General features: G+C 36.4%; 1 protein-coding gene across 1 annotated transcript in view; it reads left to right on the forward strand.

The window, feature by feature from the left end:
• Positions 1 to 14,142, forward strand: part of nxn (nucleoredoxin) — a 79,034-nt gene that overhangs the window by 60,146 nt on the left and 4,746 nt on the right. The window contains exons 3-7 of the mRNA XM_026282621.1: positions 2,454 to 2,587; positions 7,087 to 7,187; positions 8,575 to 8,681; positions 10,192 to 10,371; positions 10,478 to 10,602. Of these exons, the coding sequence (XP_026138406.1) occupies positions 2,454 to 2,587; positions 7,087 to 7,187; positions 8,575 to 8,681; positions 10,192 to 10,371; positions 10,478 to 10,602 (647 nt within the window). The remainder of the gene's footprint in view (positions 1 to 2,453; positions 2,588 to 7,086; positions 7,188 to 8,574; positions 8,682 to 10,191; positions 10,372 to 10,477; positions 10,603 to 14,142) is intronic.

Below are 14,142 nucleotides of genomic sequence, written 5' to 3' on the forward strand. Positions count from 1 at the left end.
TGTGATTAATCACGATTAATTGTTTAAACTTCAGTTGTATTGATCTCGTAACGTGTGTCAGTGCAACAGTGCATTGTTGTGTCTTCAGCAGTTTGTTTTGTTTTGTTTTGATTTTGATTGGTCAGGTTCAAATCTTAAAATATTTGTTTGCGAATCTGACTGATTAGTTCTTTAATAATTTCAAGGATACCGTGATCTGGTCACAGTAGTAGTTAAATTTACAGTTTAATAACTTGAAACTATTTGATGTCTTTAGAATAATATAGTGCACAAATTGTATGGACTGCTTTTATGGTCCATAAACGATATATTCCGAATCTTCTGAACAGACCAAAATTTGATGACTGGATCGTTGATTTAGTGAGTTTGATTCATTCATATGAGCCAGTTCTTTTTTAATAAACGTGAGTTGGAGTTCACTATATAAATAACTTTACTAGCCCACATGTTGGACACAACCTTTGTGAAAATTCTCCAAAAGTACTGTTTGTGTTCCACAGAAGAAAGCTGTACAGGTTGGGAAAATCATTTGTTTGGAGGTGAACTGTCGCTTTAACTTGACATTCACATGCTCAGGAACTCAGATTGCATACTTGACTTGGCACCATGGTACATGGTTGTCCTTCACTGCTCTCCACCTGTCTGTGTGGTTACAATATTTGAAGAGCTCCAAGCGTTTGATAGCCCTCAGCTCGAGTGGTGTCATGCAACTTTCTGCAGGTGAAAGAAAGGCATTTTATTTGCCTGGAAAGGCAGGAAGCCACTGTGTTTCCATAAAAAACATTCTTATGGTGGAATTTGTCAGGTGATCAACATGACAGATTCACCTCCTGGGTTTAATGAGCCTCGGCTCCAGCACTTATCAGCAGTAAGAGTGAAAAATGAACTCAGTGTCGTTCTCAAACAGCGGCACGCAGGATTGATGACTCAGCTTTCTGTGTGATGACATAGTCAAGAGCTTTTGTTTGAAAGCATGTGTGGACGGGGAATATCCGATGTGTTTGTACAGTGGGAGTGTGTGAACGTGCACAGTAGCAGGTTCAGAGGGCAGAGGGTTGGAAGAGGCCCTTGACATAACAAAAGGCCCCGGCTAAATGTGTGGGAGTTTCAAAGCGGAGCAACAGCCAAGTGCTTTTGTTCTTTCTGAATAATAAAACCTGTAACAAAGGATAAAGACATTTTTACTGTTGTTAAGCTCCAGAATGATGCAAAACACATGGAAAAGCATCATAAAAGTGGTCCACACGACTTAGATTTAGATCAAATAGATTTGTTTGACAAGCAGGCCAACATTTAAGTCATAATTCTCTGATAAACATACCGCAACCAAATGGTTAACTCAAGAATCACTACAACTGGATGCATTTTGTTCCCCGTGAAACATGGTCTTTATTTACATAAACTTATTCATGAATTGAACTATAGAACCAGATCAGTAACTGAATTATTCGCTGAATCATTCTGATCCAAATTCTTTTCAGTTAACAGTGATTGTTAATCTGTTGTTCGATATTGGTCTTAATGAGTGTATGTTTATTCAGTGAGTTGAACTCTTAAAACCAGATCAGTCAGTTTTGTGCTGGTTTTGAGTATCCTGATCTGAATTCTGGTCATTCTGTTTCATTTCAGAAAACAGATTGGTGGTGTTAGCCAATAAAACTGATTATTTCATGAATCTGAGTGATTAATTCAGTGAGTTGAATTTGAGAACCAGATCAGTAAATGATTCATTCACTGATTATGACCGTTCAAATCTGAACTGTGATCATTCCAGTTCTTTTCATAAATCAAATTTGTCCTATTTGCAAATCAAACTGATTTGTTTAGGAATCTGAGGGATTGATTCATTGAGTTGAACTCAAGAACTAGATCATTACTGAAACAATAATAATGATGAAAATCAGTTAGTGATTAATTTAAACAAATTGGTCCTGTATGCAAATTAGACTGATTTATTCATAATTCTTAGTGATTGATTCAGTGAGTTGAATGAACCAAAGAAGTGAATGAATCCTTCTGATTGGAATTATGACCATTTCAGTTTTGTTCAGTGAAGAGATCCTGTTTAAAAATCAGACTGATTAATTCAGGAATCTGATTGATTCAGTCATGAATCAGAGTTCTATTGAATGACTTATTTGGTTGTTAGTGATGGTATACATTTTAAATTAGTTATGTAATATGTAGGAGAAATTGAGAACGAGCGCCCCATCTCAAATTTCTGATGCAGTAATGGGAAATGTAACTTCCATCTCACAGACCTGATATTTGCATCATCTCCCTTCACCTCTGTGCCGCGTTTGAAATCCATGAGCCGTCGAGATCCAGAGGAGAGTCTTGTGTGTATTATAAATACATGAATGACATATGCATGTGCTGTGCTGGCAGTGAAAGGAGGATTGTGTGACAGTAATCGGAGTCTTGCCTCTGCTCTGCTCTCACCCGTCCTGCAGGCCTGGAGTTCCCCTGGGGGCCGAAGCCCTTTGCGGAGGTGGTGGCCGGGCCCTTGCTCAGGAACAACCGACAGACGACAGACAGCAGTGCCCTGGAGGGATCCTATGTGGGGGTTTACTTCTCTGCACACTGGGTGAGTGCTCTGTGCTAGTGTTTTTAACCTAGCTGTATTTTGAAGACAAAACCACGGTTGATTTTACCTTTACAAGCAGATCTCGTATGATAAACAAGTATTTTTGTTAAATACTAATGTTTTCCTAAGAATATCATTATAAATATATTGCAATAACTAATGATTTAGTTATAGTGTAGGTAACTAAAACTAATGATGTGTGTACTGTATATATATATATATATATATATATATATATATATATTTTTGGAACCTGGCCATACTTTGGAAATTAAATTGCAGTTGATTCATCCTATACAATTGGTGTGCTAATATTTGTTAAATACCATCAAATAATTAATTTCAATAGCAAAATTATGTTAGTAATACACTTATTATAGTGAACTAAAACTAAAATAATTAATTAAATTATTTAAAAAATAAAGCTTGAAATCAATGTTGTTACTTGAAATATATATATATATATATATATATATATATATATATATATATATATATGTATGTAGTGTGTGTGTGTGTGTATATATATATATATATATATATATAATGTCTGTATATATAATTAGGGGTGTAACAATACCGTCATAGTATGGACATCTCGGTTCAGTGCGTGAGGCCTTACAATGAATACAGGCAATTCATCCCCAATTCAAGAAGGGGAGCCTGCAGTATTCAACGCAGTTTGATAACTGGCCACCATCAGAAGAACAGCGAATGCTGTGAGTTGCGCACTTGAAAACTAAGCCCACTAGACAGTGACCATGTGCTGATTTTGAACGCCCCCACTGACAAAGGAGTATACTTTAAAGGCTTGTGCACTCAACTGTTTGCGAAATGGAGCTTTGTGCTCATGTATCCTGCCTCTCTCATTCGCACTTTGCGCTTTGAAGTTGCAATGCTGGAACTAATGTGTGTGTGTGTGTGTGTGTGTGTGTACCGGCGCGATCACTTCAACGGTTTCCTAAAGAATCGACTTTAAACACTCCATTTATTGTCTTATTAATAATGCATCACTGCAAAAATTGTGCTTTTGTAAAATAATGAAAACAAATAGGATGTCACTTTCTGCCATTTGAGTTTCCTTTCTGTGAACAAATGTGTCACACAAAAATGAACTGAAACTCAGCATATATAGGCTACGGTACATGACACATTGTTTTTTTTTTCTCGTTAATCTGTAAAGTATATCAAATATATTTAAAGTATTCATTCCTTGCATTTATGTATATTTTATATGTAAAACATTATAATTTAATATAATATTTAATATTTTCACATCTAGGTGGAATTTTTTTTATTTGTACTACTGTCTGTTCAAAATAAATGAAAAAACACCTAGCATAGTAGACTTGTTTTGTTTTTTTCTTTATTTGTACCGAAATCGTATCGAACCTTTAGGCCCAAACAGAGGTATGTACCGAACCATGATATCTGTGTTTCGTTCCACTTCCACTATATATTTGTGTGTGTATATATTATAGCATTTTTATTTTCATTTAGTTTAACTAAAACTAAAACCATAAAAATCTAAATTAAAAAAGGACATTTTTGAATAAAATATTCATTAAAACATTTTCTTTCAGCTAGATGCAAAATGAAAATTGTCATTAATGACTCACCCTCGTGTCGTTCCAAACCAGTGAGACCTCCGTTCATCTTCGGAACACAGTTTAAGATATTTTAGATTTAGTCCGAGAGCTCTGTCCCTCCATTGAAACTGTGTGTACGGTATACTGTCCATGTCCAGAAAGGTAATAAAAACATCAAAGTACATGTGACATCATTGGGTCAATTAGAATTTTTTGAAGCATCAAAAATACATTTTGGTCCAAAAAAAAGCAAAAACTACGACTTTATTCTACATTGTCTTCTCTTCCGGGTCTGTTGTGAGCGAGTTCAAAACACTGCAGTTTCGCGAACAAATCACTCGATGTAACCGGATCAAATCTTTTGTTCGTTATCTGGCTCGGCTCGGTGTTCATCTTCAGTTCTCTCTTCACAGCAGTTCAGTCAGTGTACTGTTGGAGTGCATGCATTAGTCCGGGATATTGGTTTGTTTGAACTCAGAGGGAGTGTCAGCCACATTAAAAAAGTTAACAGCTCATTTGTGGATTAATGCATATTGGAGACGCGAACCATTTCAAACGCTTCAAAAATCCGGTTACATCGAGTGATTCGTTCGCGAACCGGATATCACAAACTGCAGTTTTGAACTCGCTCACAACAGACACGGAAGAGAAGACAATGCTGAATAAAGTCGTAGTTTTGGCTATTTTTGGACCAAAATGTATTTTCGATGCTTCAACAAATTCTAACTGACCCTCTGATGTCACATGGACTACTTTGATGATGTTTTTCTTACCTTTCTGGACATGGACAGTATACCGTACACACAGCTTCAATGGAGGGACTGTGAGCTCTCTGACTTAATCTAAAATATCTTAAACTGAGTTCTGAAGATGAACAGAGGTCTTACAGTTTTGGAACAGCATAAGGGTGAGTTATTAATGACATAATTTTCATTTTTGGTTGAACTATCCTTTTAAAATAATTATTTCATAAGTCATTTTGTGTTGTTAAGTGGTGTTACAATGTGCACTACTGTTCCTCTTGGGCAGGGATCTCCAACCCTGCTCCTGGAAAGCCACCGTCCTGCAGACTTCAGTTCAAACCCTGCTCCAACACACAAGTAGCCCTGAACACCTTGATTATGCTGGTTCAGGTGTGTTTGAATGGAGTTGAAGCTGAAATCTGTAGGATGGTAGCTCTCCAGGAGCAGGGTTAGAGACCACTGCTCTTGGGTTTCCCACCATCTGAAACCTTTTCCACAGAAAACCTTTTATTTCCCACTATAGAAGTCACTCCTAACACTCAGGACAGTACGTGACGCACTCATTCACATTCACAGAGGAATGGTCTCCTGACTGACAGCGAACACGGGCACTGCTTGTGCCAGTCCACAGAGCTGCAGCCACAGTAGCGGGAGCTTGTTTTTCCAGTTCCCCCCTTTTCCAAATCCAGACAAATTGTGAAGATGAGCCGCAAAACCAGGCTATATATTTATATAGTTTATTATTCCAGCACCAGATTCCTCGTTCCTAGCCAGCGTAAAGTGAACCTCTTTTAAAGTGACGTTTATAAGACTAATTGTGCCTTGATGTATTGTTTTCATAGATTTACTAATGCCTCCCTTTTTTTCTTCTTTTTAAAATTACCTCAAATAACCTCTAGGAAACAGAGGGAGAGTTTGCTAAATTGGAGTGAATTATTATTATTTTATTTATTTTTATATACAGACTAAAATAGTCTAAAAAGTCTGATTGGCTGGCTCATGAATATTAATAACTTAAAGGGATAGTTCACCAAAAAAAATTAAATTCTGTAATTATGTCGTTCCTAACTACTGTGGAACATAAAAGAAGCATGATAATAGCCAAAAGGTTTCAGTTCCCATCGGCTTCCATTGTACTTTTGTCCATACAAAGTCAATGGGACCCAAAACAGCCTTCAGAATATGTTTTATGTTTCATACTACAGTAAAATAAACAGAATAAGTGCTTGTAACAACATAAAAGTGAGTAAATGATGATGCAGTTTTCATTATTTGGGTAAGTTTTCCTTTTAAAGACACATTTGGCTGATCCATACTTTTCGTCATCTTTGAAAGGTCAACATTTTTGGTTGTAACCTTCTAAAACATTTAAAAATTCACTACACATTTCAGTTTGTGATTCATGTGGTGCTGGTAAATTATATCAAATTATACATTTTTAGTTATTTTACTATCAATCACAGTTACTATTGAATTACTTTGTATTTAATCATTACTCTACAAAAAAAACTGCTGTTACATTCATAAAACAGTAAACCGTATATGTCACCAAGATATAGTAGGTATAGGTTTTTTTTTAGCAAGGATGCATTTACTTGATTAGAAGTGACAGTGAAGAGGTTTAAAATGTTACAAAAATAAGAAAAATCTGTGGAAGGGATTTAAATATATGGTAAATGAGTACTACAGCATACTAGTAGCTGGAAGCGTTAATCAGATCCACCTAAATATTTGATAGAGAAAGGCAGAAGGGCCGGAGGATGTTTAAACTTTGTGAATGACAGGCGTTTGAGTTCTGTGTAAATCTGCTGAGCTGTCGTTCAGTGTGGATCTGCCGGTTGTCGAAGTCTACGCAGGGCTGGAGATCTCTGAGAGCTGAGTGAAGTATGTCAGGCAGTTTGTAGCACTCTTATGAAAAGAGAAAAACATGCAGCACAAAATGCCTCCAAGCCATAAAAGACAGGGAGAGTTTAAAAGCTCTTCCAGGCCCTAGTCACATTTGTTTTGTTTAGTTTTTTTTTTTTAAAGGAGTGTTGAACTGCAGGGAGAGTAATATTAAGTGCTCTGGGCACTCACAAGGCTTCTAAGTGCTGTTTATTATCAGAAACCCTTGAGGAGATCTCGCCATAACTTATGAATGTGTTTATGTGTGTGTTTTCTTTCACAGTGTCCTCCTTGTCGCAGTCTAACCCGAGTCTTGGTGGAATCGTATCGGAAAGTGAAAGAATCAGGCCACAAATTTGAGATTGTGTTTGTCAGTGCTGATAGGTAAGAAACACACACACACACACACACACACACACACACACACACGTGTATATATGTGTGTGTGTATATACTATATACCGTATTTTCCAGACTATAAGTCGCACTTTCTTTCATAGTTTGGCTGGTCCTGCGACTTATAGTCAGGTGCGACTTATTTATCAAAATTAATTTGACATGAACCAAGAGAAATGAACTAAGAGAAAACATTACCGTCTCCAGCCGCGAGAGGGCGCTCTATGCTGCTCAGTGCTCCTGTAGTCTACACTGAAAACATAGAGCACCCTCTCCCGGTTGTAGACGGTAATGTTTTCTCTTGGTTCTAAATAAATGCGATTTATAGTCCAGTGCGACTTATATATGTTTTTTTCCTCCTCATGACGTATTTTTGGACTGATGCGACTTATACTCAGGTGCGACTTATAGTACGAAAAGTGCGGTATATCCTTTTGTTTATATATATATATATATATATATATATATATATATATATATATATATATATATATATATATATATATATATATATATATATATATATATATATATATACACTTATTTTTTATAATTGTCATTTTTATTTGATCACAAATTGTATTTTTAACATAAAGGCTACAGACACACACACACACACACACACACACAACAATTTCAGTGCATTAATTTTGTCTTTACATTTCTATTTTTCATTTTAAAAAAATTATTTCCCGGTTTAAATGTACATTTTGCGTCCCAAATATTTGGTGTGGTCTCAGACTTTGGACAAGTTATACATATTTTCACTAGGGATGCACTAATTATTAAAATACTGATCTTCGGGATTTTCATGTTATGATAACCGATAAATCAGCAAAATGAAAATTACAAGCATTTACAAAAAGTACAGTACAGTAAAATTACAGCTACATTGTTTTGTCTCCATAAAAAAAAAACACTAATTACAAATTATATTGCATATGCATGTACACACACACACACATTCCATTTCTTCAAAATCCTTAAACATTCTACATATTTCCAGGTTTTCATTTGAATTCCAGATTCAGTATGTATTAACAGTAAAATGTACAGCATGGAAATGGATGTAACAGTGTGTGTTATTAAATTATGAATTAAGTGTATTTAGAGATTAACTTAAAGTGAGGTTTGCAATGGCGAAAAATAAGGAATATGAGCACAAATTAAATATCCAGTATCTGTCTTTATACAGATATATATGATATCAACTGATAGTAATACATTCAAATCTCTAATATTGGCCATTAACACAATATATTGTGCATTCTTAACTAACCTTGTTGCTTATTTCCTATAGTTGTTTGAATATTTTACAGTTGGAGGACACTTTTAACACACGATGAAGATTGAAACAGCTTGTGTTTTGACGCAGGTCAGAGGAGTCATTTACGCAGTATTTTAGCGAGATGCCGTGGTTGGCGGTGCCGTACACAGACGAGGCCAGACGCTCACGACTCAACAGACTCTATGGAATCCAAGGTACGCCTCTGGACTTGAACTCCGGCTCAGGTGGAAGTGTGGTTGGATGTCATACAGCTGACCCTGCCAAGAACTGCAAACTGAGCTGTAGGACCTCAGGAATGTAGGCTTCTAATCAAGTTTACTTTACTGTTACTGTTCCCCACCTCTCGGTCTCGCTCAAGAGAAAAAAAACTATTCTGAAAACACAAAAGAAGCATTCTGAAGAGTATTTTAACTGTTTCTATACATATAATGGAAGTCAGTAGGGTCCAAAACAACACTGGACCAACATTGACTTTCACTGTATGGACGAAAAAACACATTATGAAGACATTCTTTCTTCGTGCTTTGAATGGCATGTGGGCTAATAAATAATGATGGAATTTAGATCTTTAATAGAAATCTTTCTGCCGTAATTAGCTGCGACTGTGCCTAAAAACTCTGGACCAGGTATCATATGACCCCTTTAAGAGTCAAAAAAGTCTCTTTTGGTTTTGCTGTGGTCTCTTCTCCATTGGGAATGGATGCATTGAGAGGGAAAGTACTGGCTTCGTGCCTGTCCGGTCTGGAATGTGAGGAATTCATCTTGGATGAGTTGATACTGACTCCGCCGTTCCTCCACCTCCAGCCTGGAGTCGCTGTGTGAGTCTGATAAGGCCACTAATACTGCAGTCAGATTTCAATCTCAAAGAGCGTTTGAGAGAGGACGGCCGTACGGAGAGATCGCTGTGACCACAGGCCGCCGGACTGAGCCTTTGTGTGCTTGAGCTCGACTTACTGTACCTTTAAACATGTTAAGGCATGTCAAAAACATTCAAGCATTAAAGCATAAATACATTAGTTTAACACAATTGTAAATTATTGTTAATTTAACTGATAATTTAAAGTCTGACACTTAACTTTTAAAAGTAGTATGTTAACACTACTCATAATGAACTAACAAGAACGATAGTACGCTACTGTTTATGTGATTTTTATTTTTTTGGAAAGAATATTAATGTAAATAAATTAATGTAAAGGCTTAATTTATTTAATAACAAATATACTGTAAAAACAGTAATTTTGTGAAATATTATTACACTTTAAAATAATAGTTTTCTATTTGAATAGATTTTCAAATGTAGTTTATTCCTGTGATGCAGTGCTGAGTTTTCAGTATCATTCATCCAGTCTTCACGGTCACATGATGCTTTAGAAGTCATTCGAATATGCTAATTTGCTGTATTTATTTGAAATGGATTTCTTTTGTAACATTACAAGTGTCTCTATGGTCACTTTTGATTAATTTAATGCATCTTTGCTGAATAATATAATCGATTTCTTTAGTTATTTTGAATGGCAATGTATACATATTAATACATTTGATTAGATTTAACATTTTAGGCTTGAATCCTGTAAATACACTAAATTACAGCCAATTATTACCTATTTGATGTTTAATTAATGTGTGACATTAAGTATTTTTAGCTTGATGCATTATTGAATAATATCTTGACATTAAAGAATAATGTGGTTTAACCTTTTCCAGGTATCCCCACACTGATTTTACTGGACACAGAGGGTCACATGATCACGCGACAGGGGCGGGTGGAGATCCTCAATGACCCTGACTGTCGGCTCTTCCCGTGGCACCCGCGACCCGTGCTGGAGCTCAGCGAATCCAACGCCGTGCAGCTGCATGAAGGGCCCTGCCTGGTTCTGTTCGTAGGTGAGCTCATTGCAGAGGATCATTGAAGCTTCACCTCCCTTTTCTAATTACTATGCTCTTACATCGTCTTCCTCTCTTATTTCACTGTTTTGAACCTCTCGTTTAGATGCTGAGGAAGAGGGAGAGCTGGAGCCGGCCAAGGAGCTCATCCAGCCAATCGCAGAGAAGATCATGGCCAAATACAAGGCAAAGGAAGAGGAGACGCCACTGCTCTTTTTTGTCGCTGGAGAGGTATGTTTGTCCATTTATGTATGTAATCAAACAATTAGGTGAAAGTTGTCCAAAAAATGAACTTGTCTTTATTTACTTACCTCATTTCGGTCTGAATGATTCGTTCATGAATCAAATTGACTCGATCTGCAGCGGTTCACTGGATATGAAGATTAGCAGTGAATAACAACTTAAATTTAAGTCTAGGCTTGTGCAGTTTATTTTGAAATATTGCTAATGTACAAATTGTGCTATTCATTTTGCAACATCGTTTGATAATTTTGATATGAATTCTTCAGAATGTTATGAAAAGTCATACTTTGTTAGCAAAGAAAAGTCTGCATATGTGAATGTTACTTGACATTTGTGTGTTTTTTCGCTTTGCTTAGCTTTGTGTTTTTAATATAGGTCAAGACGTTGTCAACAAATGTACTAGCGGCTTCTGCCAACAATTTACCGTGATAATAATAATTATTTTTATTATGTATGTTGGCGACATTATTTTCAGAATTGAAATAAAATTTACAGTTATTTTAGATTATCTTTTTCTTTAGTATCATACAGTATAATAGTGTTCCTGTAGCTCAAGTGGTAGAGCATTGCGTTATTGTTAGGGGTTCGATTCCCTGGGAACACATGTTAGGTAAAAATTGATAGCCTGAAAAGCACTGTAAGTCGCTTTGGATAAAAGCGTCTGCTAAATGCATACATTTTATTTACATTTAATTTAATTTAAATTTATATTTAAGCCTGTCAAATAAATCTACCATTTCACTTAGACTTAGAATATAGTACACAGATTATATAGACTACTTTTTCAGATTAAAAGCTTCAGTTCCGCTTAATTCTAATGCATAAATCAAGAGTGAACAGTACATTAATTCAAAATTCAACTTTTCGAAAAAAAAAAAAAAGGACACACGGGTTTGCAACAAACTGAAAGTGAGTCAAAAATGACTGTTTCTTCAAGGTTTTATTGAGTGAGATTTTGAAAGTTTTTTTTCTTCTCTGTCACAACAATGTTTGCTTGCTTTTACACACAAGTGTGGTGTGCCATCTGTTTCTGTATATTTGTGTAAAACAATCCTTCGGGAGGGCGGCCTGCAATCACCAACATGTACATGCAGTAAATAAAAAGAGCTGCAGATGAATGGCAAGCACATGTAGCACAAGCCTCAAATCCAGAGGGTGCCGAAACAGCTGTGCCCTCCGCTCTCTTTCTTTCCCCCTCCCTCGATTCTTTTTTTCATCTCCCTGATCTCCTCTTCGTCTTTCAAGCCTGTATGCCATGAGGGAGGAAAGCCAACATTTTCATAACTCTTATCTCCTGTTTTCTCCTTGTGACCTTTATGTGAAGTCATGTAGAGAGTGACGGCATGATGTAATTAATAGACGATTAGCAGCCCCTTTCTTTACTTTTCCCTTCTCAATTTAGTTTTTCTCGTTCAGTCTTTGTGTGTGTGTGTGTGTGTGTGTGTGCTCTTGTTTTTGTGACATATCAGGACACAACTCTGTATAATGACATGGGTATGACACAGGTATTACAAGGAGAGGGAGACTTATGAGGACATAACCCATGTCCCCTTTTTCCATACGCTTATAAATCATACAGAATGAGTTTTTTGAGAAAGTAAAAATGCACAGTATCCTGTGAGGCTTAGGTTTAGGGGTAGGGTTGGTGAAAGGCCATAGAATACACAGTTTGTACAGTATAAAAACCATTACGCCTATGGAATGAACCCACTTTTCACAAAAAAAAAAACTGAAGTTGCAGATCCTCAGGGTGGCACTTGGCTTGAGGTTTGAGCAGGCGTTCCCCGCACATGTTATTAAGCTGTGCATGTTTAACCAACCACTGCATCTGACATTTAAAATTCGAAAAGTGCCCAATTTGGTTCCTTACTCTACTATTTTTGTTTTCAGTTCGTTTTGCTGTTGTTGTTTTGTTTGTTTTGTGTTGTGTTCTGCTTTTCTTGTGCTGGGTTTTGTTTTATTTTTGGTTCTTTTTGTCTTGCATGCATTTTGTTTGGTCTTTTGTTTAGTTTTTTGTTTGTGTCATGCTTTGTCTTGTTTTGTTGTAGTGTTTTGTGTAGTTTTTATTCATGTTGCTTTTGCTTTGTGTTTTTTTTTTGTGGTCTCTTGTTTTGTTTTTCATGTTTGATTTGTTATGTTGTTTTTGTTTGCTTTGTTGTGTTGTATTTCACTTTATGGACGAAAAAAAACACATTATGAAGACATTCATGTTGTATTTCTTCTGTCTTGTCTTGCCTTTTTTCGGTTTGGTTATTGTCTGTTTTATTGTATTTTTAATTGATGCATATTATTATACAAATTATAACATTGCACAGACAATTGTAATATGCAGTTATATCACACCGATCTCATGTTATCACTTTAAAGTTTAAGTCTTGTGGTGATACTTTTGCAACACGTGTATAAATGTTCATCCTGGCACAATGCCTTTCGCCAGACTTTTGTGGGAGGTTCATTATTTTAAATGCTGTTTGTTTGTTTGTTTGTTTATCAAACTGGGGGCCAAAATTATTTCCTGTGTGTGTGTGTGTGTGTGTCTGTTTGAGTTGTTGTCTTCATATTTTGTTTTGCTTAGCTTTGCGGTTTTATTATAGGTTAAGACATTATCAATTTTGCACAAAAACATTTTTTTTCTCAAAACAGCAGTTTTTGTTTTGTTTTATTCAATCAAAAAATAACATCATACTTTTAGACAGAAGTGTATATGTATTTAATTTGGTTTAAACCAGAACATTTCCTTAAAGGATTTTCCGATGTTTTCTTTGTTTTTATAAACCAACATACCGCAGATGCTGTCGATAGACCATAATTTGTATTTAACCGAGAATAATCCTTTAATCAGTGATGCAATACCCAATCAGAGCTTGGCAACGAGACACATTCTTTCACTGATGGCTTTTATTTATTTCCAACGTGCAATTATTTGAACCTAATGTCTGGTGCAGAGCACAGCTAGAACACTGTTTGGTTCAGATCAGAGCTCTCAGATAACCAATCAGCACGGGCCGTTCATAGTGCGCTAGCCAATCAGACTCTGCTTGCATGAGCAGATGGCTAATGCTTGTGGAATGCAACAGGCCCACAATAGGCAGAATAAACTAACGTTGTAGGGCTGGTGCAATTTAGTAAACACACTGTCCCTTATCACGCTAGCAGCTGGAGGCAGCCACAGGCTGACCCTTTGTCTCCACACGGTGAGCTCAGCGCTGGAGGCGGCGAGGGACTGTGTGTGTGCGCCATAGGCAGTGGCGGCTCCAGACAATTTTGATTGGGGGGGCAATGGGGGGGTCCTGGTCTTTTCAAGGGGGGTCTCATGAAAACCAACAAAAAATACAGTGGACATGGCTAATAACTGCATATTTCTGCTACTAAACAACAAAAACACCTTTGCAATGTAAACAAATGACAGGCTACATTTGTTATTCATATCCTTCACACTGCACTTTCATGTCAGGTATATTATGCATTTTTATTGACATTGATATTTTTACATTTATTTCCAGATAGATATTATTGAGTTTACAGGCT

Source organism: Carassius auratus, chromosome 15 (assembly GCF_003368295.1).
Source record: "Carassius auratus strain Wakin chromosome 15, ASM336829v1, whole genome shotgun sequence".
Taxonomy (NCBI): Eukaryota; Metazoa; Chordata; class Actinopteri; order Cypriniformes; family Cyprinidae; genus Carassius; species Carassius auratus.